General features: G+C 27.6%; 1 protein-coding gene across 1 annotated transcript; it reads right to left on the bottom strand.

Moving 5' to 3' along the window:
* Nucleotides 1–5595: 5595 nt before the first annotated feature.
* On the bottom strand, nucleotides 5596–11266 carry LOC129988663 (uncharacterized). The gene is made up of 2 exons (XM_056096933.1): nucleotides 10684–11266; nucleotides 5596–5970 (listed from the first exon to the last, which is right to left on the bottom strand). The coding sequence occupies exons 1-2, from the start codon at nucleotides 11161–11163 to the stop codon at nucleotides 5851–5853; spliced, it is 600 nt and encodes a 199-aa protein (XP_055952908.1). The 5' UTR covers nucleotides 11164–11266; the 3' UTR covers nucleotides 5596–5850.
* Nucleotides 11267–14408: the final 3142 nt, after the last annotated feature.

Genomic DNA, 14408 nt, shown 5'->3' with positions numbered 1-14408 from the left:
TAAAAATTAAATAAGAAGAAAACATGCAAACAATGAATACTGTGAAATTTTCATAAAATAGGACGGAAAATTTTCATTAAATTTATTATTGTATATTCAAATATTGATTAAAAATTTAAATCAATCAGTAATGCCTTTAATTTTTTTAGCAGATATTAATTTTTTTTATTCTAAAATTAGATTATAAAATCAGTTATCTCTAAGAAATTATTTATTCTCTGAACTAGTTATTGTGCATACTTTCTGAATTAAATATTTATAAAGTAGCAATTTCTCAAATTAAAATAACACTTGGAAAGAAAAATGATGTGGAAGACATTTTAGCTGCTCTTTTATAACTTTAATTCCAAAATTATATCTTCATCAAACTATTAAAAATAAAATAATTTTGTAATCTTTTTAATTCTTTTAACTTTGATGATCAATTTGTAAATTGATTGCCTCTTACTTTCTAACATATATTACACTTATCTTTACTACTCCCTAATGTGTCATATTTATTTTATCTCTATTTTTTAAATACTTGAAATAATTGCAATGTATTGAGGAATTGGCATTTATATTTCAAAAATTATATCTTCACATAAGGTCATAAGGCAATATGTTTACTGTGAATCAACAATATAATCAACATGATTTTTTAGCAAAAGAGAAAAATATATCGTAAAAAGAAAAATGACCTAATGTACAAAATTAAGAATATGTCTGTTTTTCCCTGATTGTAAGTTATAAATTTTTTTATTAGAAATGAAACATGCCCTATAGCATTGTTTATGTAGGAAAAGAATAGAAATAATTCACACACACTGAATACTTTGTAGTTATAAATAGCATGGGTTAGCCAATTTCTCAGACTATAAACATAACCAATTATGGGAAAACTTTTGAAATTCCTTAACATTACAATCCTCAGTGTTTCTAAACTTTAGAATTATTTTTTCTGTTATTAGAAATGCTAACCAGGTGCTATGTATTCTGCAACACAAAATGAATACTTATATTTAAAATTAATCATCAGAGAAAGCCACCCTACACACTTTTTAACTACATCTTATTGTGCCATGGGCTATTGGCATCACCATTATAACTCAAACTGTTCAAACATATTTTGTTTTGTAAATTTATATGCTACTCAAGCTATTGTTTGTTTTTGATATTATCCATTATATTCTTGCACATGATGATATAAGAATGAATGGTACATTATTGTGCAAATGAGCTCCATTGTAATTGTGGTCCAAATGGTAGATAGGATGCCATTTAATAAAATGTGTAAAATAATTTCTCACTGATAATTAAAGTGTGGCGTTGTGGGAGATAAAGTTTGTCTGATTGGTGGGTGGTGAGGTAATGAGAAAACTTTCAACTCTAATATCTTTTTCTATTATTATTATGTATCTCAGTAGAAATACTGTTATTGTCTGTATTATATCCTCTACAGACTGAAAAAGAGTATGGGAGATTTATTTTTTGATTGAAAATGTCAAACAAAACTGTGTTTGATTGGTTGATGCTTTTTTTTTTTTTCTGACGAAGGAAATCCTCTAAATGTATTGATCTAACCAGAACAAATCAATCTAATCTACTTAGGACATTCTAAAGAGAAGGATTATTAATAACTTTTCTTGCATATTAACCACATGGTGTTGATGATTGTATAATCAATAGATTAACATGACATCTTTGCTGGTACACCCCCACCTCTAATTGATCGCTGTCATTTGGCTATGACAAAAATGTCATGGCTAATAACCTCCAGAAGGAGTTTAGGTACTAAAATCTATTCTGATGAATGGGGGGGGGAGGACAGTCTTCTCTGACACTCTTCAGCACCTTACATCATGCTTTGCCGGCATCCTGGCCAAAAGGTATTGCGTCTTCCCGCGCATAGTTATTCACCAGTGTAAAAAGGTGTCGTGCAAGCGAGTGTTTGTCATCTTCATATGAGCTAGAAATCAAACTTCTGCCCTCGGTCCTTACTCTCAGAAGCTACTGCATCCTTCTTTCCAATATAGCGATGACATGCCATCGCCATCACATCATACTTTGAACATATGCAATGTAATTCTTTCATTAAAAAAATAAATATTTATCTTATTAAATACATTTCTTTTTCATTGCATATCAAATGCACTGTCTTTCCCTATCCAACAGTGAGGATTAAGATATAATTATTGTTCAGTGGCTATTTTTCTTTTTCACATGAGTGAATAAAATGCTGGTTTATGTAATTTGTCCTCATCTATTCATAATGTATATAATTAGTCTTTCATTTTTCATATTCATAAACATATATTTTTCATCAACCAAAATTGATTCAGTTAAAAAAAAAATAAATTAAATACCTATCTGCTTTATTATAAAATTACTGAAAATTACACATTAGAGCAATTTAGATATCTTATAGACAAAATATGTTATAATCTACTTTTTACAATTGAAAAGAAAAATAGTTATTATTATATATTTAACATATATTGATGGTCTCAAATCTGTGAAGTAGATTCTTTTTTTCTTGACTTTATGACTTAACCAAAGTGTGAACATGTTATGATTTATCAGATGTTCACAGTTTGGTTGATCCTCCCCCCCCCCCACAATTTACTTTAAATTTTTCATTTTATTTAAGACTTATTTTTTTAGACTTAAAAAACTTTTTTTTCATTTATTTATAATGAACAAAATTATTTAAGCTTTGAAAATTAGTTGTTTCCAATAAATTATTTTAACATTTTTTTCTTGTAAGGAATAGATATTTTTCTGCTCCTGACATAGTATACGTATGAGATCATTATACGAATATTGAAGGATTTGTTCAGTGAAGCAATGTTTTTTTTTTTTATTGTCTTATTCTTTTTTTTTTTTTTTTTTACTGTAAACAGTTTCCTCACAGTAAGATAAGAGTATATAAAAAAGCTTTTTGTTGGAATGAAAAAAATAAATATATGGCTTCAAGTAGTTCTTGAAACTTTATGTCACTAAATCTTATAATATTAATTATTTATAAATGGAACTCTTTTTTTCAATAATCTGTGTCAAATCTCAGTTTACTCAAATAAAGCTATACTATAGCTGTTATGATAAATGATCTAAAATCTATATACTTTTATAAGTTTTTTTAATCATTATTTTCACTTAAATTTTTGACTATTTCCCCTTTTTTGTTGTTAAGATCTTGCAAATATTTGAAAATTACTAAAAATTTTACAGCAATATTATTAACTATAGAAGAATAAAAGTGAAAATTCCATAATAATTTTAAGCTATAGAAATTCCAACTGCTGAATAAATTTTCTTTAAATTTTGGAGGCTTTGTAATAATTAATTAAATAATTTTATATTAATTAAAAACTATGTCTTCATAATATAAAAATATTGTATATTAAAACCTGTACAATTTACATTTTGATATAATAGCTGTGCCCACACTCGGAACTTATAGCTTTTTCTTTCTGATATGTGACTTAATTTTCAGCTGAAACTCTCAACAATTAGAGAATAGATCAACTTCAGGTACTAGCTTTGTATCAATATAAATTTTTTTGGCAAATCGAACTGCAAAAATCTTTAATGTTGCCATTCATAGTGAATAAAAATATTACAAATATTTTAATTCATCTTATTTATTTATTTCTAAATTGTCACTTCCATTCTACTCTAAAAACTTAATAGTCTATGAAAAAAATTAACTTTTGTCAATTTTTAAAAATTATTTTGCACAAATCATATTTTAATTTAAAACAAAGTTGCACAAATAAGAGGATTACTTATCACAGATAATAAGAGAATTTGTTATAATAACAAATATGTTTGTCTTAAATGATGCAAATAAACACTTTTTTTTTTTACTCGCATCAGTCCATATATTTTTACTTTACGGCATAAGTATTTACACCTCTAAGTAATTGTTTTAAATATTTGTTATAATTACTTTACTAAGTTTTAACTAATAACTAACTTAGTAACTAATTAGTTACTAAGTTTTTCTCAAATATTGGAACATAATGGGGATCTTGTGTCAATTATTTAAATTTCTTATAAATAAATATTGTTTCCTTGGAAAACGTATAATAAATACTAGCTAGCTTTATAAGATTTTTAATTTCTTCCAAATAATTAAAACTTGATCAGAATGAGATAAAGCAAAATATACCAATTTTTTGTGCTTGGAAATTTCAGAACATATTTATGTTAGAGAACACATGTACCAAGTTGTATAAAATCAGTTTATATGAAATATTTCCATATCATTTGGTTTTTACCCATGAGAATGTTAATGAATTTCCATATCACATAACTTTAGTGTTTAAAATTATTGGAAAATGCACAAATTTGTCTGAACCTTCATTGAACGTTTGCTGGTCTCTAATCATCAATTAGAATTAGAGATAATTGTGCAAAACTTAGCTGGCAATGAAGGTATTATGTTTCTCAAAGCCTCAGAGAAGGCAGGTAAAACTTTACAGTCAATTTACTTCTGGCAGAATGGATGGCAGTTGTAGACTCCTCAGGAACACTTTTAGAAGATGAAAGATCAATTTATATGGTCCTAAAAATCTAGCCACATTGCAAAAAATGCATGTAATTTACCTTAAAACACGTTAGATGTCAATGATGATTAAAAAAAAGTGGGCCTTGTTGAATTTTACCAAGATCAACAAGGAAATGAATAACCATTTTGACTGTGCATGTTTAATTGGTAGGAAACTTTCACCAAATTTTTTCTATTCATCATAATAAAAATTTTAATTACAAAAAGGAATATTTTGTCATTTCTATGCTTATGATTAAATTCTTTTATTATTCTGTTTCAATAATCAGAAGAAGTAGATCTAATCATTGTTTTTTTTTTAATGGTTGCTGATTAATTCATAAAATGTGGGTGTGTTAAAAAGTTTTCTTTTCCAGAATTTTAATAGGAAAAAAATAGTATTATGAATATGTTATTTTATAAAAACTGCACAAGAAAAATTGACAAACAAGTAACAAAATTGAAAATGCAAATCTTTTTGTTATGGTTGTTTTATATGAACTTTTCTTTAATACAATTAGTTCTCATAAAGCGGGGGAATAATTACAAAACTATACCAACAGAGAGAAATAATAAAATTGCAAACTATACTTAAACTAGAATTTTTTTTTTTAAAGTGAAGGTGCATAAAAAAAATTACTGAATAGTAAAAAAAAAAAAAAAAAAAAAAAAACTTCAGAATTCTCTTCTTTTCCAAAATCTATGTGAAGAAAGTAAATTAAGTTTTAGATTCATCGAAACTTATTAAATAATTATTATTTTCTTAATGGAATTTTTTTCTCCCCATCTGCTTATAATGTGCAAAAAAAACAAAAACACCCTGCTAGTTGAATTCAACTTTTAACTCATTTTCTTTTAATGAAGTTTAATTTATGTTGTTTTATGATTAATATTTTTCATTTGTATAATAATTCTGTGCATTAAAATTTAATATTTTAAGAATATGCAAATCACTTATTTGATGAAAATAATGTTTGAGTATACCATAATATAATAGGTAATAACTTTTTAAAAGGAGAAAAATAATAAAACAGTTTATTTACATATTAACAGTATTTTGTTCCATTAAATTCTAGTTTTTTTATGACTAGAATTTAATTTACAATATAATTAGAAAATTTACAATGTGCATTTTTTTTCCTGTACAGTCTATTGTTTCATCGTTCTCTTGCGTTGAAACTATGTCAGGGCCTTCCAATTCAGATGAAAGAATGCAATTTTTTGTGTTATGAATTTTAACCAGATTAAAAACAATTTACATGAGTTTGTACCATGTAGTTACAGTTGAGCAATATGCTTTGTCTTCCATGTGTGTATCCTTATTCCTCTGATTCCTTGTTTCTGTCTGCCTTCAAACCTGCCCACGGATCTTCTAGCATAGAAGGAAGAATATAATCTTCTATGTTGTAACTCTTGTTAGAGTTCCAGGAATTCCTGTTCTGAAAAAACAAATGGTATCATTGTTAGTAAATTTTGACCATCATAGAAATTAGTTTTAATTTTCTAGCAAATATGAAATATATATATATATTCATTTTAGTTATAGTTGTATCAGAGAGAAAGATTTATTAGTTATTAAAAACAGAATTATCAACCATAGAAAGAAAAATAAATGGCTGGATTTTTAAGAAAGCTAGGGGTTATTTGAATTTATGCAAGAAACTAATTTTCAAATATATATTAATTTTTGACTAATGCATTACATAGATTTGGTCCCTGACTTGCAATTTTAACTTAACCAATATGATATTACTACATACATCAATATATTGAATATTTCCTTTGAATAATTTTTTCCAAATGTTATTGAAATCAAATTAACTTTGAAAGTTTGTACAATTTGTGTGTAAAACAGATTTTACACAAAATCAATTTTTATATTATTATTTCATTAAAAAAATAAAGAAGAGACAAAAAATGATAACTTGTTGTACTTATGTGTTCCTTTATAATCAATAAAAAATATTATGCAATAACATAATTACTCTGCATAAAAATGATTATATATTTGGACCACTTATTTAAAATCAAATGTCTGTTTATATATTATGAATTTATTAAGCAATTCTTGAGAAATACTTCCTTTATTATTTGCATAAAATATATTTATTAAGGATTAATCAAATCAAAATTTTCAAGTTGTTTCTCTTTCAAATCATAAGTCAAAAGCAATATTTTTGCAAGATAATAACTAAATAATACTTGAATGATTTTAGATCCCTTAGATAATTCTAATTTATTCATAAATTACGAGCAATTCACTAAATGTCCAGTAATTTGTTCTCCCTTTTATAAGAGGTTTACGAGAAAAATATCTGTCTAACATTTTATTAAAATTCTACTGTAGTATTAAAATTAGTTAGTTTATACTCGTATTATAGCTGTTAAAAAATCCAACATTGACATTTTGGTGAATATCTCCAAGGTTAAGACCTTCCCAAGTATAAAAAAGGAAGGGAGTGGGGTTATATATAGTAACTCAAAATTAAACAAGCTAGATAGATAAAATTTGGTTTGAGATTTATAAGTCAAAATTATAGAATTCTTACAAATTCTGAATGGTATCTATTGAAAGATAATCTGTCTTGTCTATCAATGTGCAAGTGGTTACAATAACTTATATAGCATAAAAAATCGCAAAAATGGTCACAGAGTCGCACCCATTGCTGGAGTGGATTGCTTTAGAGGATTTAATTTCTTATTATTAGGAAACCTGACTACAAAAAACAAATCGCATTTTTAAAAATAGCAAATATCAAGAGTCTGTTGGCGATGTTCCCACCATGTTTTCCCTTAATCCATGGCTCAAGAACAGAAGAGAAGATATCACAACTGAAAATTGTGTGCACATTTTATAACCCAGATGATTATAACTCCAGCTCTGTTAAATAGATTTGGTCTACACCATTATCCTCACTGCCAAGTTTGTAATCATGAAAATAACATTGAATATATCATCTTTTTTTGTTCCCGATACGAAACCCATAGGTCAAATCTTTTGGTAAAACTTAATATTGATCTTCATTCATAAAGCAGTATCTTTGGTTCCTTCTCCAATCTCTGAAGTTTTTTAACATCTATTGAATGAACTCTTTTGGCATTAGGGGATAGCGGCTTTTTTGCCAAAAATCCCATTCTCATCCAATTTCAATCAATAGCATAAAAAAAATAGATGAATGGAAATGATTTATCAATGAAATTGTAGATGTTGACTGCATGTGAAATCAATTAACATTCCTCATGAACCTTTCAAAAGGCGAGATTAAATTATATTGGTCAGATATTTATTATTATTATATTTATTATTGGGTTTATTAAGACTGTAAGCTAGTTAAGCAAAATTTTATATATTACCTGAACATAAAAGTTGTAGAACTGTATTAAATTTTGGACCTAACTAGTCAAACATAAAAAAAAGGACATCTTTTTACTAAATGTGATAGTAAACACAGACTTTGATCAAGACATATTGCAATTTGTAAATAAAAAATGGAAAAGATAATAATCCCATTGGTTTTCCAGCCAGTTCATGCGCTACTCTTGTGATTTCACAAGCTTTCAAAACTATAAAGTGCCCTTTTATAACTTTGAAACATTAAAACATTGTATAAAAAATCCTGTCTTCAATATAATGTTTCCTTTCAAAGTTGTCATAAATGGAAATCTTTATTTGCATTTATATGTAATACTTGTAAACTTTCCACCATTTTTATTACTTTAACAAAATATAAGTTCAGAATTGAATTCAACTTACAACTTATTATGTGCATTGTCATTTCATGAAATTAATAACAGTAAAAGTTTCTAATGTTTACTCTATGTAATTAAACATTTTAAAACCAAGCATACAAATATTATATTCTTCAGATAATTAAATCCTCTATTAAATATAGCAATTTCACGCCTCATATTAAGCTAGATAATCTGTAGAATGATATATTCATGTTTTAATATGCCATTTTTTAAAAAATCAAATATAAGGTATATTATTTATATAATAATAAATATACCAAAAAATTAACAGATAGATGAGCCAAAAATAAAGGAATTCACATACTTATAATTTTTTGTAGTCTATTATTAATGAGGGTTAAGTAAAAAAATATATTTAGCAGATTTGAGCTGAAGAGCCAGTTAAATGCACAAGTCTACAATTAAAATTATAGATTCACCACAGAGTATTAAAATAATCACAAATTTAGTAACTGGCAATTTTACTGACTTGTACATTGGTACTGAACACAAAAGAATGTCGTTGTTATTGTGACTTATGGCACTTGACAAGCCCGCTGACAGTTATTTGTCAGCGATTTAAGCCGAGTCAGTGTCTCTTTTTTTCAGTAGGGCCAAGAGTATAACTTGGCTACTTACTATATAAAAGAATAAAATTGGATACAGGAAGCTTACAAAGAAAACCATTAAATATAATTTGGCTACTTATTCTGCTGGTGTTGAATATTACATAAATAATCACCATTGACCATAATTATTTGCTTCTGTAATATTATAGGATGTACACATTTTAATGAAACAATCAGCTGCTTCTTTTGTCATATAATAATAATATATATATAATATTTCTACCTTTTTTTTTTTTTTTTTCTTTGGAATTCAGGTGCACTAATATTACTAATGCAGATTTTTGACGTTTTGTCATTTTTAGAAAAATTACTCTCATATGAATCTCATTTTAAATAGCTACAATAGTATGAATTTAAAATGTATAAATAGAAAAAAACCAAGTTTAGACACTGTAACTGCCAGATTGATATTATTTTTTCAGGAAATAGGAAGAGTGTATCTGACACCAATACATAATTAATTTTGCCATCTTAAAAGTTAGAGAGGAATGTTAAAATCATGAAAAAAAATTGACTTCAAGAATGAATACAAAAGATCACTTGCACCTAATAAAGAATTAAGTTATTTCTGAAGTTAAGTTATTTGAATAATAACAGTGAATGGTTGAATGGGTTAACTTTTAAAACATACTAGATTCACAGGTACTGTATATCTTTTTAGAAAATAGATTCTTCTTTTTGAGAAATATTTTTGCTTAAGTTTCACTTCTAAAATTAATATACTTAAAGATGAAAAAGAAAATTTAATAACGGGATTATGTTTATGCATTGGGTTTATGTTTAAAAAACAAAGCCTCCTCCCTTTTTTTTTTGACAAAATACATGCAGATATTTCTAAATTATATTCTTGCTATAGTTACTTACAAAATATTTAGCATTATGTGCAAGTCTAAATGATTAAAAAATGAGATGGAATTGTCAAAAAGTGGTCGTATACTGAAACGAACATTAAGACAATTTTTAAAAGAAGGATTTTAACTTTAAAATTTTAGCAGTATAATGTTAGCAAGCATTGACTTGACAGAACTGAAATAAATCACGTTTAATACAATTCATAAAGATGCGACTTATTTCAGTTTATCTTTTGATATTTACAGAGCAGATAAGAATTACAGAAAGAAAATACCCATTTTGATAATAAACATAAAAGTTTGTCTATTTAAAATTCTTCCATTACTTAGCTGCTTTTATATAAAAGATTTTACTTTGAATCTGATAATTATACTTCATAGTTCATAACCCATTATCTTCTGCCCTTGCATTTCATACACAGGATTCAAGTAATTAATTTGGAAAGTTATTGTTAGTTTGATTATATGATAGCTAGCTATTAAAATTACTGTAAGAAATATGTATAATGATTGACATGTTATATGCCCAATAAATGACTTATTTCATAAAATATGATTATATTACAATACTTTTAATGAAAGAATAATTAAAAAATGGTAAATAGTATCTGATATTATTCAATAAAGTATTGTTGTGCATATTGTACTTTTCTATCTGCATTCACTTTTATATAGCATTGTTGCAACAAACAATAAAAACCATTCATTAAAAAAAATTTGTAATGAATACAGATTACTTAGATGCAAAAATAAAAGCATTAATTTGAACATTACGCGTTTTGAAAACTAAGATTGTTTGTAGGAAATATAATAGGCTTAGTGTATCGTTCCCTCCTTATTTAAAAATAAATTAGAAAAATAAAATTTAATAAACATAAAAGAAGTGTGGGATGAGTAGATTTTAAGAATATAAATTGAATTAAAAGAAAAACAAACATACTTGGTAATTCCTTTTATTTTGATTATAAGGTTTATAACGGCGGCTATAATCAGTTGAATCTAAAGACGAACGACTGCTAACACCAGAACTATCCTTTGATTTGTTAAAAGATTGTCGAAGCGCTTGCTGATGAAGCGGTGAGGCACTTCTTGTACTTGCATATCCTCCAAAAGATGCATTTTGAGATGAATTTCTGGATGAGTATCCTCCCTTGAACTGATTTCTAGATGAATGTCCATCTTGTGATGAATTTGCCGAGGAATACATATATTGCGATGAATTAGTGGGCGAATACCTTCCTTGTGATGAATTCACAGGAGTATGTTGTGATGAATATGATGGTGAATATCTCCCTTGTGAAGAGTTAACTGGTGAGAATCTTGGCGAGGATTGTGCATGTGAAAACATTGGCGAGTTCATTGGAGGTGAAAACATTCCCGGAATTCCTCTTTGAGGATATCCACTTCTAGGTGAAGTCATTGTAGAAAATTATAGTAAAATTAGTATAAATAGTCAACAGAACAACAACAACAAAAAGTTTTTTCAGCAAGATATTGCTTTTGACAACTTTTCTGTTCAGCATAAACATATACAGTCATGGATACAGTTAATGGAAAAGGTCATTAATTATTTTTATTTTCAATAAATAATTATGAAAATATTTATGTATGATTACATATTTGATAATTATTTATCATTTTCAAAAGCTGTAGTGATTATTTATATAATTATTGATCAATACAATTCAATCAGCTGCAAAATCGCGAACATACTAACTAATATCAAACAACGTTGTGCTACAACGACGTGGTTTTATTCTTTTTTCCTGCAGCATGAGTTATGGAATCTAAAATTAAGTTGGAGTGCCTCATTTGAGACATGCTTCGTGGAATTCGAGTTATTCAGATTATTATTATCATTATTTTTTTTATATCTGTTTCCTATCCCGGAAGCGCATTTACGTTTTAAATTCGACTATGACGTCACTTGAGTGGATTCGATTCGGAAATTTGGTCTTTCTCTGAAAACTCTATTTGGAAATTCAATAAATTTCAGATGAATGTTAGATACAGATTGTATAGTATAAATAGATTCAATAATTATCTTCATTTCAGAATAGTAAAGTCAGACTCAGTTCCCTGATCAGATGACAAAGCTTGCATGGTTTATTTTCTTTGACATCAACAACAAAACAAGCTCCACCACAATAACTGAAAATATTCTAATGGATGCAGAAGTGCTTTTGCTGTAAGCAGCAAGAAGTAAGGATGCGCTTCTATTACGAAGATATATTGTACGTCAACATACCTGAGTGAATTCATAATGGACCAAATTTATATGATTATGTCATCCTACCTGAAGATACGGTAGTTGAAAAATTTTTGAATGAAGATGCTAACGTCGAATTCAAATAGCTTTTTCAGCTGACCTCGTCGAAACTTCCAAGATTGCATTATGGTATTCAGTATTTTTCTGTCTAAAAGACGTTAACTTCAAAACTTGAAACCTTTTCTTAACCTTTGTACCCCTCTTTTTATAAATGTTTTTATAAATAATGCATTCGCATGATAATGGGAACTTTTATTTCCAAATCAAATTCACTAAAGTTGAAACTATATATAGATAAAACAGGCATCTTGTTCACAGGCTGTCAAGTAAAAGTTGGCAATATTAGTAAAAACAGTTGGTTTTTTGAAAGATAAGGGTAGATATAAAATCTGTCACTGCATTATGGATGCAATTGTTGTAATTTACAATCAAAAGATTTTGCTTTACAAAAATGTGGTCAAAATTCCGAATTGTGTTATTTTTGTCAAAAATGTGAAAAATTGACATTTTGAACCCCATATTGAATATAACTTCGAAAATGGGAACTCATTCGGAGCAGAATTTCATGTACTTTGGTTTACTTGGCAAAATTTTCCTGGAAAAGGTTTGGGTTTTATTGCCGATAAAAAGAGAGAAGGCGAAAATGTCAAAATATTTCAAGATTTTTTGAAGACATTCCTCCTAAATATAAGCACAAAATTGATGCTAATTTCAAATGATTCCTTCCACATTTAAATTAAAAAAAATCAAAACAATTTCTGCGAATTAATTAAAAAAAACACCTTTTTTTTCTTTCCCAGTATAAAAATCAGTATTTTAGCAAGGTGAAAAAGCCATGATAAGCTTATGCCTATTATTAAAACGTAAGATTAAGCCCTGTTTAAAAAAGCGAAATACAACAATTTATATTGACCTGCTGATATTAAATTACAGAATATTGTGTAAGCTACTATTAAAAAAAAAGAATTTGCTTTAAATAGAGAGGTGGCGGATAAAATTAATAATATCAATTAAATTTGATTGTTGTTTGCATACTTTTTCTCACACATTTCCCCGTAATTTAATGTCTAATGGTCGCAGAAAAAAAAAATGATTACTCCTTCAAAAAAGTAAACACCGTTTTAAAAATGTTTGTTTTCAGCCTCTGACATGATTTTCTGCATTTCGAAAATTTTTTAAGTATTAACAAAAGGGAACAATTTGTTGAGTTCGATATTTGAGCCGTTTCAATATTAAATATGTATTAGATTACTTAGATTACAAAACTATAGTTATCTTCTACCACACCTAGTTTTTTTTTTTTTTTTTTTTCATTTTATGCGTATGTTACCACTTTCAGTGGGACGGAACGTGGATCATATAAGCACTCCACTATAGACTGACATAAACCTTCTCCTTCTGAAGTACGTTCCGACATAGAGTCCAAGTTCTTATTTTGTCTACAAGGTGAGTAATATTTATTTTTTATTTATATAAGAGTCGAAGTCTTTTCTTATGTCTGCCTGTGCTAGTTCGCATCGTAAGTCTTTAAGCAACCCTCATTCGGTTTATTATAAACGTGGCAGTTTTAAAATTCCCACTTAAAGAACAAGCATCAATATATTTGTCAACCGGGTCTATTTTAAAGGGAAAATTGGAGATCAAGATAAATAATGGTCCCCTCATGAAAGCAATGTGTCGAGAGTTTACGGATGTGCATGAAGGGAACGCATGATAAATTTCCATTTAGTATACCTATAATTTGGCGAAAACCCAGAGATCACTCAAGTGATTGTTAGTTACAAGCGGGTATCCCGAAAACTTTCTTGTATACTCTGTAATAAAGATGTTATCTCAGTGAATTTTTTGCATGGCATTGGCGTACAATAGTTACAAAATATTAACTTTTGGCAGGCATGGCTTTAGCATTTTTACTGAATCTATCATGTGATCCTCGGCGAGTATTTTGGCGATTAATCCCTGCATGCTGTCAAAAATATCCAAAAATTGAATTTGGTATTCAGACGCATTCTTTCTAACAGACTAAAACAAAAATTTGACATCACAAAATCACATACCAAATTTGATATATTTAAGCGATTGTGTTTATATGTTTCTGAAAGCACAGACTGATATACGGTCAACCCTTGTTGCATTTCGCTCGAAATGTGGGGGCGTCTTTACGCATGTACCGAATTTTATCTAATTAAGTCTGTAGTTATCGTTCTAACTTATTTTCGAACAGTTGGACAGACAGATTTCCTCAGAACGAATTTTGCTCAAAATTTGACAGAAATCTATAAATTGATTTAAGACTGTATACCAAATTTAATCCGTCTAGCTCAAAGCGTTTTTGAGTTATTTTTGTCACAGACAGACATACGCACATTTTCCAAACAGGCGTTTTTTGAATTCAG

Source organism: Argiope bruennichi, chromosome 10, assembly GCF_947563725.1.
Source record: "Argiope bruennichi chromosome 10, qqArgBrue1.1, whole genome shotgun sequence".
Classification (NCBI taxonomy): domain Eukaryota; kingdom Metazoa; phylum Arthropoda; class Arachnida; order Araneae; family Araneidae; genus Argiope; species Argiope bruennichi.
This window is presented reverse-complemented; position numbering and strand designations above follow the sequence as displayed.

Bases quoted from the DNA above. Each gene is read 5' to 3' on its own strand.
- LOC129988663 (XM_056096933.1), bottom strand. From the start codon at position 11,163: ATGACTTCACCTAGAAGTGGATATCCTCAAAGAGGAATTCCGGGAATG. The intron at 5,971-10,683 runs GTATGTTTGTTT...TTGTTTTTTCAG, and splicing joins AAAATAAAAGGAATTACCAA to AACAGGAATTCCTGGAACTC.